The following is a 17,192-nucleotide window of genomic DNA, read 5'->3' on the forward strand; positions in this document are numbered from 1 at the left end:
AACCCTGCAACCTCTGCCTCCTGCGTTTAAGCGATCTTCCCACCTCATCCTCCCAAGTAGCTGGGACTGCAGGTGCATGCCGCCATGCCTGGCTCATTTTTGTATTTTAGAGACAGGGTTTCACTGTGTTGCCCAGGCTGGTCTTGAACTCCTGGGCTTAAGTGATCCACCCGCCTCAGCCTCCCAAAGTGCTGGGATTACAGGTGTAAGCCACTGCGCCCAGCCACTTAGTGTTTTTTACACTATGTTATTATCTAACAAAGATTCATCGTGTATCCCACTTAAAAGACAAGTTTTTTGAGGATACGAACTGACCTGCCCATTTTCCATGGAATAGATGTTCAGTAAATTTTATTTAATTGTTTAGGTAGGATCATGTAGAAAGTATCCTGTTAAAGACCGCCAGACTCACAAGTTAATTGGAAGGTATGAGGTGTGAGTGTTCTTGGTAGCTTTCAGTCCCTAGCCTCCTCATCTCCATCTTCCCGTTGTCTTCCTTGGCTGCTCAGTATCCATCACAGTAATTTATTAGACCCCGTTTTCAGCCTGTTCCTTGTTGGTTTTGAGAGGACCCTTGTTGGTGACAAGGTTGGAAATCCTCTGATACATACAGTGCTGTGCTTCTCAGTGCTAATTCCAGCTCTTCCCTTCGTGCATCCAAAGGGTATGATCATTAGAGGGGGCGTGGGGCTGGGTTCTACTCAGGAATCTCTACTCAAGTAACAATCATTTGATTACTGTAAGACCCTTTCAAAGTTGGAAGGAAACTGAGACTTGGAGAACTTAAGCAGTTTGCTACAGTCATGTAGTTTCTAAAAGTGGCAGAACCAGGACATTTGTTTGGTGTCCTGCATGTTCCAAAGTTCATGGCATGGACCACTGGACTGTGCCACCTTGTGCCTGTTTTTATTTTGAGATGTAGTCTTGCTCTGTTGCACAGGCTGGTCTCAAACTCCTGGGCTCAAGCAATCCTCTCACCTCAGCCTGCCAAGTACCTGGAACTACAGGCACGCACCACTATGCCTGGTTCTGTATGTGTTTAAGCAGACGAAAGCTTTTATTATTGTCTTAGATCTTAGGCGTGTCTTATATTCAAGTAGTGTTTTTATGGACCTGAGTACACAAAATAGAATCTTAGATTAGTGCTCTGCTGAACAGAGAGCACAATGTCTACAATGGCTACCACCTGAAGGTCTTTTTTTAAAATACACCTTTTTGTGTGATTTGACTTTAACCGTTCTCAGAATCATGTGTTCATTTCTATCCTGTTGGGGTTAGTAGCCAAAATAAAGGGTTGGTTTGGGGAGGAGCTGCTTTGTGCTCAAAAGCTGTTTGTGCGTGTGCGTGTTTTTGTTTTTTTGAGCAGGGTCTCACTCAGTTGCCCAGTCTGGAGTGCCATAGAACGATCACGGCTCACTGCGGCCTCAGCCTCATGGGCTCAAGCCATCCTCTCACTTCAGCCTCCTGAGTAGCTGGGATTAGAGTCCTGTACCACTACACCCGGCTAATTTTTCTATTTTTTAGAAGAGATGAGGTTTCACCATGTTGCCCAGGCTGGTCTCGAACTCGTGACCTCAGGTAATCCCAGGAGTTCAAGGTACAATGAGCTGTGATCGTGCCACCGCATTCCAGCCTGGGTGACAGACCCTGTCTATAAAAAATTAATGTGCATGGTGGTGCACGCCTGTAGTCACAGCTATTCAAGAGGTGGTGGTGGAAGGATCACTTGAGCCCAGGTGTTAGAGGTTACATTGAGTAGTGATCTCACCACTACACTCCAGCATGGCTAACAGAGTGAGACTCTGTGTCTAAATAATAATGTATGGGCCCTTTGGATAAGGTAGTGTTTGTGATTTAATGTAAACTGTCTTTTTCTTGTTGCAGAGAAATGCTAACTTTGTCTTCTTCATCCGTACAGGTTGGTGACATTGTGAAAGTCACAAGGATGAATATAAATGGCCAGTGGGAAGGCGAGGTGAATGGGCGCAAAGGGCTTTTTCCCTTTACGCATGTCAAAATCTTTGACCCTCAAAACCCAGATGAAAATGAGTGATTGCCGTTGCCCCATTTCCTGCTGCTTTGTTGTTCTGCCTGTCCTAGTCTCCTTTGAAGTGGGAAAGCATTCTCTCTCATAGGCAAGTCACACTGCATTGCCGAAGTCCAGCTTTCTGCAGACTGGCAGTCGCACACACATTTGGAATGCACACAGCGACTGCCTCCTGACGTTTGTATCATAGTTGTATTGTCAAAGAGTAGCCGATTTTAGAGTTCTTTTGGATCATAAACTGGAAATACTGATGGAAGCACACAAGTGGAGAGAAGTTGACGAGGAAAGGGTCTTCCTTCTCATCGCTGCCTGTTTGTACATGGGACTGATTCTGTCGTGTTCACCAGAGAAAGCCTGAGGCCATGGCGAGATACTGCATGTTTGCTGTTCCACAGAGCAGTGGCTCAGCTGCCATCTTGCTTTTCTTTGGACAACAGGAACTGAACCTTAAGGAAGAGAGAATTCTGTCCTAAAACTCCAAAATCCGGCTTTTTTTTTTCTTTTGGTTTGGTTTGGTTTTGGAAAACTAATTAATTAGACTTGTGTGGGGTTTTTTTGTTTTGTTTTGTTTTGTTTTTTGTTTTTTTGAGACGGAGTCTCGCTCCATCACCCAGGCTGGGGTGCAGTGGCGCAATCTTGCCTCCCTGCAGTTTTCGCCTCCCGGGTTCAAGCAATTCTCCTGCCTCAGCCTCCCGAGTAGCTGGGATTACAGGCGCGTACACCACGCCCAACTAATTTTTGTATTTTTAGTAGAGACGGGGTTTCATCATGTTGGCCAGGCTGGTGTCGAACTCCTGACTTCAGGTGATCCACCCGCCTCAGCCCCTCAACGTGCTGGTATTAATAGCCATGAGCCGCTGTGCCTGGCCTAGACTTGTGTGTTCTAAACAGGTTAAGTAGCAGGTTGGGTTTTTATGATAGTGCAAGGAATGACACATGCCTCTGAGCTTCTAAACTGAAGCTGCTGTAACTAAAGGAATCTGAAAAGAACAACCCTGAAGCAGAGGCCTTTATTGTCTTGGTTGCCAGTAGTAGTTTGTTTTGCCATGTAGCAGAAAACACACAAAATAATGCAGCTGTGGTGTGCCATGCTATGTGCACAGCCCCTTGGATTACTTTGTTTTAAAAAACATCAGAGTTGGGGGGTACTTTAGGGAAACCTTTGCTTACCTTGTTTGCCAGTGATAAGAGCAGTGGGTTGGAGGGCAGTTGGCCAGTTTTCTGTTCAGCTTTTCAGTGAATGTACCCCTTTAAGGTTAAGACTTAAATTCCCCTAAAAAGTGGGGTTGTTCATAGAATCATTGGACTCATTAATGAATCGTTAAATTCCACTCACTGAAGCCCAGACCTCCGTACCCAGGCCCAGTCTCACCAGGCTGCCAGAGAAAGTTGGTGCTGCTGATACTGGTCTCACAGTCTAAGTAAGTGTCTGATGCTCCCAAGCAGTGGAAATGCAGGCTCTGGAAATTGGTTAATGTATTTGATGTCTTAGTGTTTTAGTGACTAGGGAGACCATTAACCAGTTTATCATTAACCACTTATCAGTGTATTGATGTTAAAGCATTTCCCTGTTAGCTAAAAGAGGCCTGTTCATACAAGCCAGCTGGTATATATGTGTGGTTCATCCGTCATCTGCTGCTCATGGCAGACTAGAATTCTGGGAACCCTGTGTAATTCAGTCTGTTCTCCCTTCTGGGCCCTGGTAAAGACAAGCCTCAGCTTATAGTGAACACAGCAGACCTAGAAATGTAGCAACAGCCTAATGAGTAACTGTCATTTACTGAGTATCTGCTGTGACTGTGGCCCTGTCTGGAGGTTCCTAGGTTTTGAGATTTAGAACAATGCCTTCTGGAGACAGAACCAGCAAAACAACCATTTTTCAATTTTTCTTTAAATCAGTATTCTATTAGGCAGATAACTGCCATATTCATGAATCTTGAGAGTGTTCCCTGTGACAGAATTAATGGTCAGTTGGGAAAACTATCACCATGGCTTCCCATCTGTGGTTCTCTAAAATTCTTAGAGATTAGCCCTTCCTTGCCAGTGAGAACGGTGGCCGCCTCCTGCTCTGCATGGTCTGCGGCAGTTGCCGCTTCTGGTTAGGTGTGTCAGGTTGGCTTATTTTGGGCTCAGGCCTGGCGTAGCACCCACAAGTGGCAGATATATCACAGAGTCCCCAAACTCTGCCTAGAAATAGTGTTTGCCCTTTAGCCAGTGACCTGGTTCATCCCTGCCCAAGTTGAACCCTGAGTGGAGTTTCCAGCAGAGGGATGAATGTGCCTTGTTCAAGGAGGGCACAGACCCTTAAGCCTTTTTCAACCAGATTTAGCTGAAGGACTTGACACCTTTGAATTACAGCAGTTGACTTAGAGCGCAAGAAGTCTGTGGCCATTTTGGAAAGCAAGGTTTCCTTTCAGCCCTGTCTACTGACCAATACCCCAACTCACCTTGTGTGGCGCACTTCAGAATCAGATATACCTAGAGTATACCTGTGGTTTGGTTTTATAATTAATCAGCTCATCACTTCAGCCCATGAAAATGGCATCCAGGGCTGTCAGGAGATTCAGAGCTCAAAACAAGGCGAGCTTGAGTTCTGCACTCCTGATATGTGCCAAAAGTAAAACTTTTTGACTTACAACCTTGTCAGTTTTTTAAATCAGGCAGGGATATTCTCTTTTTCACACTAAACATATGAAAGCAGCACCCCTGCCTCAGCTCAGCTTCGTGCCTGGGTTCCCCACTGGTCTGGGAAGACAGTTGTGCTCCATAGAGCAGTGCAAATCTGACCTAGAGGGTGGGTGTTCGTAACAGCTACTTGCTCTGCTCTACCATGTTTTAAGAAATATTTGGATGTTAAATTAACTCACTATGGTTTTTCACCTGGGAAGGAAACAAATTACATACTAGAGGGCATTGACTGTTTGGTTATAAACTTGTGTATTCTGGGAAGGACCTGCGGTACAGAAGTCAGCCATGTCTGTGCTGTGTGGAACCACCTGACGACATGGTTAACGAGGAAGATGATGTGTTGACCGGCTGCCGTTTGAGGACTTTGGTCACCCAGACTAGACACCTTCTGTGCTCATGTTTGGAAAGCTGAAAGGGAAGGACAGCTGTGCCCTCCTGGGAGCTCACGTGTCCCTGGCACTGTGCTAGCTTTCCTTTACAGCTGTTTACAGACAAGGCAGGCCTGAGGAGGATGGCCACTGCTCTTGTGATGTTTGCTCAGAGGAATATGAACATTTTATTTTTGAAAAGGGATGATGTGGTTTTGTGCCAGGTGTTTATAATTTAATCCTTTAATATTATGGTTATTAACCTCTTAAACGTGAAAGAATTCTTGATTGTTTTAACACAGTACCTAAGACTAATGCTTTCTGTGGACACCACTAAGCTCTGCCTCAACTCCACCCTCTGGGACCGGAGAACTATGCCCCTGGAAACTGCTGTCGGTGTGGACACTGTGCTGGTTCTATTTTCTAAAGGAGTAGAAAGACAGGTCTCTGAGACAGGATCGTTGTCCCTGCAGGAGGAACAGTGGCCTTGCTTCTTAGACGGTCTTCACTGTGTGTTTTAAAACAAAAACAACAACAACACCGTAAAACTCTTTTGACCTGTAATTTAAAGATCATAAACTTCAGGCAATAATATTTTCTGTGTAAGCTTTTAAAATTATTTTTGGGGATCATAGCTTGTTTTATTTTGTGCTATAAAATTAACAGTATTAAATGACTTATATTCTTAGAACACATCGAGTGTCTTTTCTTAACAGATTAGTGCCTTTTTATTTTTGTATTCCGTTTTACGTTACTGGTCCCAGCATCAAAACCCTTGTTTCCATGGCCTGTTTGTATATTGTCTCAATAAAACTTGCATCAGCCGGTGGTGGCGGCAGCTTCGGTGTTTCAGTGTCTCCTCAGTCAGCCCCCACTAGCCTCCTGGCAGTTGAGCAGTGGTGAAATCTCTGATGCTCCTCAGTGACCCCTTAGTGCTGCTGCTGACCAAGAGCTAGAATGAAGTCTTGGCATCCGCCCATTCCAACACTCCGGTACCCAGAGGAGAGCACTTGGGGTATCCCTCCAAAAGAGAAAAAATCTGGCTCCCAGAGTGTCTGCCTTGTAGGACTGTACGGGAGCCTAGTGTTTGGCCTTTTTGAGCATGGGGCAATAGTTCCCACAGGTTGCACCAACACAGAGAACTTGGATTTTTTTCCTTCTAGGCACCCATATCTGAGGCTTCTAGTAAATATTTCTTCAGCTTGAGCTAACCAGGGTTGAATGGTTTCAAGCAGAAGTCATGGGAAGTGAGCAGCCTCATCGCAGGTCAGGGCATGATACCTATGCGGCTTTCTTGAATCCTTTTCTGTTTTTGGCTGTACGTGGTTCTCCTGATGAACTTTGGGAGACCTCCAAATGGATTGGCTTGAGGTGTTGGGAGGCCCACTGACACCCCCTCAGCCAGGGCCTTGTCTCTCCTACTCCCAGCTCTCAGTACATTTTATCTTTGACTTCACTTGTACTCTATTCCCATAACTGTTTGTGTATTGAGAGGTGCATATTTTCTTGCAAAACCTCAGGAAGCCATTTTTTAAAATTATGGCTGGGTGTGGTGGCTCATGCCTGTAATCCGAGCACTTTGGGAGGCCAAGGTGGGCAGATCTGGAGTTCAGGACCAGCCTGGCCAACATGGTGAAATCTCATCTCGCCAAAAAATATAAAAATTAGCCAGGCGTGGTGATGCACGCCTGTAGTCCCAACTACTGTGCAGGGAGGACCAAGGTGGGAAGATCTTTTGAGCTTGGGAGGCAGAGGTTGCAGTGAGCAGACATACCACTGCACTCCAGCCTGGGTGACAGAGGGAGATCCTTTCCCCTCCGCCCCCTGAGACAGTCTTGCTCTGTCGCCCAGAGCTGGAATGCAATGGTGTGACCTCAGCTCACTGCAACCTCTGCCTCCCAGGTTCAAGCAGTTCTGCCTCAGCCTCTCCTGAGTAGTTGGGATTACGGGCGTGTGCCACCACGCCCAGCTAATTTTTGTGTTTTTAATAGAGACAGGATTTCACCATGTTGGCCAGGCTGGTCTCGAACTCCTGACCTCAGGTGATCCACCCGCCCCAGCCTTCCAAAGTGCTGAAATTACAGGCATGAGCCACCGCGTCCAGCCAAGACCCTGTCTTTTTTTTTTTTTTTTTTTTTTGAGGCAGAGTCCCGCTCTGTCGCCCAGGCTGGAGTGCAGTGGCTGGATCTCGGCTCACTGCAAGCTCCGCCTCCCAGGTTTACGCCATTCTCCTGCCTCAGCCTCCCGAGTAGCTGGGACTACAGGCGCCCGCCACCTCGCCCGGCTAGTTTTTTGTATTTTTTAGTAGAGACGGGGTTTCACTGTGTTAGCCAGGATGGTCTCGATCTCCTGACCTAGTGATCCGCCCGTCTCGGCCTCCCAAAGTGCTGGGATTACAGGCTTGAGCCACCGTGCCCGGCGACCCTGTCTTAAGAATAAATTTACCAGCACTTTGGGAGGCTGAGGCAGGTGGATGTCGAGGTCAGGAGTTCAAGACCAGCCTGGCCAAGATGGTGAAACCCCATCTCTACTAAAAGTACAAAAATTAGCTGGGCTTGGTGGCGGGCGCCTGTAATTCCAGCTACTAGGGAGGCTGAGGCAGGAGAATTGCTTGAACCCGGGAGGCGGAGGTTGCAGTGAGCCAAGATCGCACCACTGCACTCCAGCCCCATGGGTGACAGAGTAAGACTCCATCTCAAAAAAAATAAGTAAAGTTAAAAATTTATTTGAGACAATGTCTTGCTCAGGCTGGAGTGCAGTGGTAAGATGATAGCTCACCTCCAACTCCTGGGCCCAGGCAATCCTTCCACCTTGGCCTCCTCAGTAGCTGGGATTATAGGCATGAGCCTCTGTGCCTGGCCCAGGATATATATTTATATAGAACTATGATGCTAAAATGTCCCTGATTCCTACTTTCAGGTTTCTGCTGAATTAGAGAGAAATCTGCCATGAAATATCAAAACTGTTACATCATTCTGAAAGAAACAATACTTTCCAGATACAACTTTGAAAACTACCTTTAGAGCCTGGTGCAGTGGTGCGTTCCTGTAGTCCCAGCTACTCTGGAGGCTGAGGCTGGAGGATTGCTTGAGCCTAGGAGTTCCAGACTGCAGTGAGTTATGACTGTGCCTGTGAACAGCCACTGCATTCCAGCCTGGTCGACATAGTGACCCCTATTGAGACATAGTAACATCTCAAATTTTTTTTTTTTTTTTTTTAAACAGTCTCCTCTGCAGTGGCATATTCTTGGCTCACTGCAACCTCCACCTCCCAGGTGGGAGTAGCTGGGATTACAGGCGTGCACCACCATGCCTAGCTACTTTTGTATTTTTAGTAGAGACGGTTTCACCATGTTGACCAGGCTGCTATTGAACTCCTGACTTCAGGGGATCTGCCCACCTCGGCCTCCCAAAGTGCTGGGCGTGAGCCACTGCGCACGACCAGCATCTCAAGTTTTAATAAATAACTAAAAAATAACAAGTTTGAAAAAGTAGATCGGCCGGGCGTGGTGGCTCAAGCCTGTAATGCCAGCACTTTGGGAGGCCGAGGCGGGCGGATCACGAGGTCAGGAGATCGAGACCATCCTGGCTAACACGGTGAAACCCCGTCTCTACTAAAAAATACAAAAAACTAGCCGGGCGAGGTGGCAGGCGCCTGTAGTCCCAGCTACTCGGGAGGCTGAGGCAGGAGAATGGCGTGAACCTGGGAGGCGGAGCTTGCAGTGAGCAGAGATACGGCCACTGCACTCCAGCCTGGGCGACAGAGCGAGACTCCGTCTCAAAAAAAAAAAGAAAAAAAGAAAAAGTATATCTTGGCCAGGAATGCTGACCTGGGTTCCTTCGAGGCGAGGGAAACTCTTGGACATGGGACATAGTCGGGACTACCCCTCTGCTTGCCTCCCTGCTGGGTTAACAGTACAGCTGGCCCAGCCAGTCTTGAAACCTTACCCTGCAACAAAAACTTGACACCTCCAGGCTAGTCATTCCGGAGGTGTCTTCTCTGGCCAAGTCGGTGACTCCCCAGCCCACTATTGTAACTGGACTCTGTTAATCCAGGCTGAAGGAGCTGGATGGGGCCAGGGGCAGTGGCTCACCCCTGTAATCCCAGCACTTTGGAAGGCCTGAGACGAGAGGGTCGCTTGAGCCCAGACGTTTGAGACCAGCCCGGGAAACATGGCAAGACCTGGTCTCAAGCCACACATGGTGGCATGCACCTGTGCTTCCAGCTGCTTGGGAGGCTGAGGCTGGAGGATCGCTTGAGCCCTGGAGGTCGAGACTCCTGTGAGCCATGATCGCACCACTGGACTCCATCCTGGGTGGCAGTGAGAACCTGTCCCTAAAGAACTGGGTGACCTCGACCCTCCACATCGCTGGCTCTCCACGGGCGCTGCACAGTGGAGACCCGGGATCTGATTGCATAGGACTGGGCACTGGAGTTTTAAGTTCTCCAGGGAGGTTTAATATGCAACGAAGTCTGGGAACCACTACCAGTGAACCCCTTCATTTTGTGTGGCTCCGGCTCCTGGAAGCCCTAGGACCAGGAACTGTAGCCCATCTACCGCGTAGTGTTGGTGTGAGAGTGGAGCCCGGGTCTGTCCCGGCGCGGGCCCGCGGCCACCGCGTTTGGGTTCCAGATCCCAGCCCCCGCGCTCAGTCCGGGCTTCCTGTCCGGCGCTCTCCCAGTCCCTTCCCGCGCGCTTTTACCTGGGGTGTGGTGGGGGCGGGGGACAGAGCCGGGCGCAGTCGGGAGCACAACCCTCAGGCAGGGCTGTGGGCCACTGTGCTGAGGGCCAGGCCGCCACGCCCCTGGACCCTGAAAGCGGGCTCGGATCCCCGCTGCAGCGCGGACTCCGGCGTGGCCTGCAACCCGGACCCTGGCCAGCTCCGCGTCCTCCAGATCTTTACTCATGGCCCGGCATCGCCGGGCCCAGCTGCACCTTCGGTCCCCGCCCGCGGCAGCCGAGGTGGGGCATCTCCAGCGCCGAGTCTGGGGGAGGTGGACATGGCACGGAAGCGGGTTAAGGGCAGAGAGAATCCCAGCTTGGGATGGGGGTAGAAGGTGGTGGACCCTGCGCGGGGTGGGTGTGGAGGGTGGCCGAACTCTTGGGGCCCCTGGTGCTTCCGGGAGCTCCGTCCTAGCCCTCGGATCCCAAGGAAGAACTTGATGTTTCCCTGACATTCTCCAGTGCCCATGGCTTCTGGCGTCCACAGATGGCGGGGGCACATTCAGAAGCTGCAGAGACTGGGGACTGTGGGCTGGGGCAGCTGCGGGGCGGAGGGTGGCATGGGGTGGGGTTGGGTGGCGTGAGGTTGCGGAAAGCAGGGCGTGGGGCCCAACCGCTGGCTGCGCCGCCCTATGGCTCTTCGGAGCCATCGCATTTGCCCTCTCAAGGCTTCCTGGGCTCTCGGCCCTAAGTAACCTGTGTCCCTGAGTCCCTGAGGGAGGCGCAGGATCTTAGCTCTGCCCTCGCTAAGATGAAAGCAGGACCGTGTGGAGGAGGGACGGTTGCATGGGATGGCCAGGGTGGGCGCCCCAAGAAGACAGCTTCCGCCTGCCCTCCGGCCAAGGAAAGCCCTGGGGAACACATTCTCAGGCTAAAGGGTCTGAGGAAGAGAAGACTAGCAAGGCGGAAGCCCTGGAGATGCCCAACAGTCAAGTCCGGGAAGGACGGAGTAGGTAACCAGTAACTGCCTAGAGAGTGGGAGCCAAGAAGAGGAGGGGCCTGGACAGGGCTGCAAGGAGGAAGACACAGGCCGCCATGCCAGCCCTCTGGAAATAGCGGTTTGCAGACCACCTGAACTCACCAAGACAGCTCTGAAGAATTTAGTGAATTATGCTTTGGCTTCTGGATTGAAGGAAAAAAGTATCTATAGGATGCAGCATTCAAAAGACCTGTAGGCAGGGCACGGTGGCTCACACCTGTAACCCCAGCAATTTGAGAGGCTGAGGCGGAGAGGATCACGTGAGCCCGAGGGTTCAAGATCAGCCTGGGCAATATAGTGAGTCTCTACAAAAAAATAAAAATAAACAAATTGGCCGGGCGCGGTGGCTCAAGCCTGTAATCCCAGCACTTTGGGAGGCCGAGACGGGCCGATCACGAGGTCAGGAGATCGAGACCATCCTGGCTAACACGGTGAAACCCCGTCTCTACTAAAAAATACAAAAAACTAGCTGGGCGAGGTGGCGGGCATCTGTAGTCCCAGCTACTCGGGAGGCTGAGACAGGAGAATGGCGTGAACCCTGGAGGCGGAGCTTGCAGCGAGCTGAGATCCGGCCACTGCACTCCAGCCTGGGTGACAGAGCGAGACTCCATCTCAAAAAATAAATAAATAAACAAATTAGCTGGACCTGTAGTCCCAGCTACTCCACAGGCTGAGATGGGAGGATGGCTTGAACCTGGGAGTTGGCCCCGGGCGCAGTGGCTTATGCCTGTAACCCCAGCGCTTTGGGAGGCCAAGGCAGGCGAATTACTTGAGGTTAGGAGTTCGAGACCAGCCTGGCTAATCATGGTGAAACCCCATCTCTACTAAAAATACAAAAATTAGCCAGACCTGGTGGCCCATGCCTGTAATCCCAGCTACTCAGGAGGCTGAGGCAGGAGAATCGCTTGAACCTGGGAGGCAGAGGTTGCAGTGAGCCGAGATTGCACTACTGCACTCCAGCCTGGGCAACAAAGCAAGACTCAGTCTCAAAAGAAAAAAAGGAAGGCCAGGTGCGGTGGCTCATGCCTGTAATCCCAGCACTTTGGGAGGCTGAGGCAAGTGGATTGCTTGAGTCCAGGAGTTCAAGACCAGCCTGGGCAACATGGCGAAACCCTGTGTCTACCAAGAAAATACAAAAATTAGCTAGGCATGATGGCGAATGCCTGTAGTCCAGATACTCGGGAGGCCAAGCTGGGAGGATCACCTGAGCCCGGGAGATGGAGGCTGCAGTGAGCTGTCATCACACCACTGCACTCCAGTCTGGGCCACAGAGCAGGACCCTGTATCAAAAAAAAAAAAAAAAAAAAAAAAAAAAAATATATATATATATATATATATATATATATGTATTTTTTAACACAATTACAAAACACTTTATAATTAAAAATAATAAAATGTTTGTAATAAAAAACCTTTTCATGGCAGAACAATATTCCACTGTGTGGACTGAGACAGCTGGATTTTTGTTTTTTTGTTGTTGTTTTGTTTTGTTTTGTTTTTTAGACAGAGTCCCACTCCGATGTGCAGGCTGGAGTGCAGTGACGCGATATCGGCTCACTGCAACCTCCACCTCCTCGGTTCAAGCAATTCTCCTGCCTCAACCTCCCAGGTAGCTGGGATTATAGGTGCCCACCACCATGCCCAGCTAATTTTTTTTTTTTTTTTTTTTTTTTAGTAGAGACAGGGTTTCGCCATGTTGGCCAGCCTGGTCTCGAACTCCTGACCTCAGGTGATCCACCTGCCTCGGCCTCCCAAAGTGGATTACAGGCGTGAGCCATCGCGCCTGGCCGGAGACAGCTTATACTAGCCCATCAGTCACTGGGAGTGTGGAGATTGTTGCCAATCGTGTGTGTGTGTGTGTGTGTGTACGCACACACGCACGTGTGTTTAGAAAGGGGGTTTTGTCATGTTGCCCAGGCTGGTCTTGAACTCCAGGGCTCCAGCGATCCTCCTGCTTTGGCCTCCCAAAGACCTGGGATTACAGGTGTGAGCCATGCTCCTGGCCTGTTGCCAAATTGATGATAGAAATTCCTCAGGGGATCCAATTAAGGGCCGCAGGGACAGGGCCACCCTGTAGCCCTGTGGGCTAGCTCACTCTAGGAGTCCTCTGACCTCTTCCCCCTACCTCTTGCCTCCTTCCAGTCCAACACCAGTCCTAGGTTTCTTTCCTGAAGACACATGTAACCGGACACAGTGGCATATGCCTGTAGTCCCATCTACATGGGAGAATGAGGCAGGAGAATCCCTTGAGCCTAGGAGTTCAAGGCTGCAGTGAGCTATGATCGTGCTTCTGAACTCCAGCCTGGGTGACAGAGAGAAACCCTGTTTCAAAAACAAAACACATGTGATGAAGACCCCTTACCCAGCTCCCCCTGTTCCTCCAGACCAGCCAACATCCATGTAAGGCCCCTGCCTAGAACTTCATGGCAAGCTGGACCGGACTGGCATATTCTGAGTTCTCCAGAATCTACCATCTTACCTCCTTGCCCACACTGTTTCTTCTGTGTGAATGCCCTTTTCCTCTCCTGTGAACTACGGGCATCTGCCCTCAGCTCTTGCCACCTCCCTCCATGAGAACAGGGATTAAGACTGGCTATGCCTCACCAGGCATGGTGGCTCACACCTGTAATCCCAGCACTTTGGGAGGTCAAGGCAGGCAGATCACCTGAGGTTGGGAATTCGAGACCAGCCTGACCAACATGGAGAAACCCTGTCACTACTAAAAACACAAAATTAGCTGGGCATGGTGTTGGGCGCCTGTCGTCCCAGCTACTCGGGAGGCTGAGGCAAGAGAATGGCACGAACCCGGGAGGCAGAGTTTACAGTGAGCTGAGATTGTGCCACTGCACTCCAGCCTGGGTGACACAGCAAGACTCCGTCTCAAAAAAAAAAAAAAAAAAAAAGACTGGCTATCCCAGAGTCTGGGGACAGGACAGTGCACGCTGCAAAGCCAGCCATTTGAGGAGGGCCTCGTCTGAACTGAATAGATCAATGGGCTGGAGCTGACTTTGGACAGAGTTGAACAACCCCAGAGAATGTAGTGGGTGCTGGGCATACAGTGGTCAGGCCTGTGTAGGCAGACCTGGGCTGAGAAGAGGCTGGGCTGCAGTAGCCAGGGCAAGGCAGAGGGGCAGGGACAGGAGTGGGTGATGGAGTTGGGCCCCAGTTCTTTACTTGCATATGAATGAACCACTGTACAGCTGCGGGCACCACTGCATCAGCTTGCGCCTCCACACAGCTGCCTTTGGCTCATGTTGGCTGTGCTGTATCAGTCCTTCAATGTTTCCCGGGGATCAGTTAATTAAGTTGAGGTCTCTGCATCTGGAAATCCACCTCAGCCTGCAGGGAAAAGGCCCCCAGTCTTGGTCTTTGCCTTCAGAACCCTCAAGGAGAATCCTGCTGATTCTCAGATTGGGCTCCAGGGGGCGACAGTGTCAATCACAATGTTAGATACTGAAACTGGCTCAGTTCTTTTTTTTTTTTTCCTTCCCTTCCCTTCCCTTCCCTTCTTCCCTCCCCTTCTCCCTCTCTTTCCCCCTCCCTTCCCTTCCCCTCCCCTCCCCTCCCCTTCCCTTCCTCTCTTTCTCTTTCTCTTTCTTTCTTTTGTTTTTTTTGACGGAGTCACACTCTGCCATCCAGGCTGGAGTGCAGTAGCGCAACCTCAGCTCACTGCAACCTCCGCCTCCTGGGTTCAAGCGATTCTCCTGCCTCAGCCTCCTGAGTAGCTGGTATTACAGGTGTGCGCCACCACACCCAGCTAATTTTTGTATTTTTAGTAGAGATAGGGTGTCACCTTGTTGGCCAGGCTGGTCTCGAACACCTGACCTCAAGTAATCTGCCCACAAAATACTGGGATTACAGGTGTGAGCCACTGCAGCGGCCTTTTTTTTTTCTTTTTTTGAGTCAGGGTCTCACTTTGTTGCCCAGGCTGGATGTAGTGGCAGAATCATGGCTCACTGCAGCCTTGACTGCCCGGGCCTAAGCCATCCTCCCACCTCAGCCTCCCAAGTGGCTGGGACTACAGACTTGCACCACCACACCAAGCTAAAGTGTTGTTTTGTTTTTTTGTAGAGACAGTTTTGCCTTGTTGCCCAGACAGCGATCCTCCTGCTTCAGCTCCCCAAAGTGCTGGGATTACAGGCGTGAGCTGCCACACCCAGTCACTTTCTTACCTAAAATACCTGCACACCCTGCTTGGAGACTCTAGGGTGAGGGGAGTGGGGAATAGGAGAATCTGACAGTAGAGGATAAATGTAAGGAGGAGAGGGACAAGCTTGCTGTGTGGTGGGATGCTCCAGGGCTGGGGGTGCCTAGGGATCTACCTCTCTCCCAGGCTGTGGAATTATCCTCCCCACACTCACTGCTTCTCTAACCTTGGCTATCTCCTCCTGCCTTTGGGGTGTCTAATGGGCCTGAGGGACCTCCCAGCTGCTCTAGGTCATCTCACTGCAGCCATGTGCCCCATTTGGTACTGTCAAAGCTGCTGGAATATTATCGCCTTTCCAGAACCATCCTTGGGGCAAGATCAGGACCTCAGGCTGCCAGGGGCTCAGAGCCCTGCTGGGTCTTCCTGGGGCCCCTGGTCCACACACATCTCCCCTAAGCCTTACGGCCCTTCGAGAGGCAGCACTTCTAGCCTGCCATTGGTTTTAGCTTTTGCCCTATGAAGATCTTGTGATTTCTGCCCCAGCATGAGGCAGCAGGAACCTCAAGCACAGTGCCTGGGGCCAAGAGAGTCACAATGGACTTGCCCCAGGTCAGGCCTGCACTTGCCTTGTGTCAGGGTATCTCCCCAGGTTGCTGGCCTCCTCAACCCCCACACTGACCTGTTTCCCCAGCTTTCTCTCTGGCACCCCAAACTCAGCAGCCCCGACCCCACTTCCCGAGCACCCCCTGTGACTGGTTCTGCACCTGTCATGGTGTCCTGGCAGCAGTCTGGGAGAGTATTTCAGTTACCCCCGGGATCCTGGGGAGGCTGGAGCAGAGGGGTCCACTCACTGATTGCCACGGTCACAGAATAAGACTTGAATTGTGCACTGGAGGCCCTGCGGCCTTGCATGAGCCTGGTAGGCCTCTCCCCTCCTGCTTCCAACCCTCCACCTGGGAGGCCAGCCTGCCCAGGGCTGCTCTGCCACTTAGCAGCTGTGTGGCCCTGGAGAGTCCCTAACCTCACCGGACCTCAGTTTCTCTGCTTGTGAAATGGAGATAATACAAAGAGAACCTTCCTTCTCAGGCTGTTGTGATGGGTAAGGAAATAAATGCATGCAAAATCACAGCCGTAGTTATTATGAGGCACACTGTCTTCCTGGCTGCAGGAGATTCTGAGGGTGGGTGGGGGGTGGGGCAGCCAGATCACCACGTGCATGAAATGGGGGCAGGCTGGTTGGAGATGGAGGGCACCAGGCCCAAGCACTGCCATCTGCCCAGTGATGGGACTCTCCTATGGCAGTGGCAACGGTCCCACTGTGGAAGCGACACATGAGCTGAGAGGACTTTCCTGAACTGAGCCACATGTGCCCTTCGGGCCTGGGCACCCCACCACCTGCTCCCAGTGTGACCCATGCAGGGCCTGTTCCTGACCCTGAGCAAGACCAAGACTTCCTGGGCTGCGTTCCCTATCTGTAAAATTGTAGGAGGGTGGTGGGGTTGGGGGGCTCGAACTTGCCCCCTAGTGGGGTGGGGCACAAATAGTCCCAGAGGATGGCCTGGGAAGACCGGCTGGGCCTGGCACAGGGGACTATTACTGCTGTCATTATTGTCCTCCTTACAGGAGAGGAGAGTAAGGCCCAGACAGGGGAGGAACCCACACAGCCTCTGTGCTCTAGCCTGCTGGAAGGACAAAGTCTACCTACAAATGCAGAGATCCACACATTAAAGACAATGAAACACCCAAGTGTTAGGAACCAGAATAATCAGCCCTAATAGAGGGGAGGCTGGTCAGGGAGGGCTTCCTGGAGGAGGAGGCACAACACCAGGATGCACTGTGATTTCTGGAGACCCAAGGAGTTCTGGTAAATGACAGGTGAGAAAAAGAAAAATGTAATAAAATATAATTGAAAATAGACCCTGGTACGTGTGGAGAGAGGGCCGGGAGGAACCTAGGACACAGGTGAACCTGAACTCCCCCACCCAGTGAAGGGAGCTGTGGGCAGTAAGGTTTGATTGGGGTTTTCTTTTTTTCTTTTTTTTTTTCTTGAGACGGAGTCTTGCTCTGTCACCCAGGCTGGAGTGCAGTGGCCGGATCTCAGCTCACTGCAAGCTCCGCCTCCCAGGTTCACGCCATTCTCCAGCCTCAGCCTCCCGAGTAGCTGGGACTACAGGCGCCCGCCACCTCGCCCGGCTAGTTTTTTTTTGTATTTCTTAATAGAGACGGGGTTTCACCGTGTT

General features: G+C 50.8%; 2 protein-coding genes across 4 annotated transcripts in view; both read left to right on the forward strand.

The window, feature by feature from the left end:
• Positions 1-11,441, forward strand: part of CRKL (CRK like proto-oncogene, adaptor protein) — a 47,918-nt gene extending 36,477 nt beyond the window's left edge. The window contains exons 3-4 of one of the 3 annotated variants that reach the window (XR_013398558.1): positions 1,919-3,468; positions 5,406-5,941. Coding sequence is in view for 1 of the 3 variants with exons in the window: in NM_001257483.1 (NP_001244412.1) it covers positions 1,919-2,053 (135 nt within the window). In the remaining 2 variants the exon portion in view is untranslated. 3 annotated transcript variants of the gene reach the window in all.
• On the forward strand, positions 9,265-16,843 carry LOC144331927 (uncharacterized). Its single transcript, XM_077950747.1, has 2 exons — positions 9,265-10,066; positions 16,576-16,843. Exons 1-2 carry the CDS (start codon positions 9,391-9,393, stop codon positions 16,725-16,727), a joined length of 828 nt encoding a protein of 275 aa, XP_077806873.1. The 5' UTR covers positions 9,265-9,390; the 3' UTR covers positions 16,728-16,843.
• The last annotated feature ends 349 nt before the right edge of the window (positions 16,844-17,192 follow it).

This window comes from Macaca mulatta, chromosome 10 (genome assembly GCF_049350105.2).
Source record: "Macaca mulatta isolate MMU2019108-1 chromosome 10, T2T-MMU8v2.0, whole genome shotgun sequence".
Taxonomy (NCBI): domain Eukaryota; kingdom Metazoa; phylum Chordata; class Mammalia; order Primates; family Cercopithecidae; genus Macaca; species Macaca mulatta.

What these genes read in the sequence shown, in the direction of transcription:
- LOC144331927 (XM_077950747.1), top strand. Translation starts at nt 9,391, where the DNA reads ATGATCGCACCACTGGACTCCATCCTGGGTGGCAGTGAGAACCTGTCC. An exon ending in CCCCGCCCGCGGCAGCCGAG is followed by an intron (nt 10,067 to 16,575) that starts GTGGGGCATCTC and finishes TCCTCCTTACAG; the next exon opens with GAGAGGAGAGTAAGGCCCAG.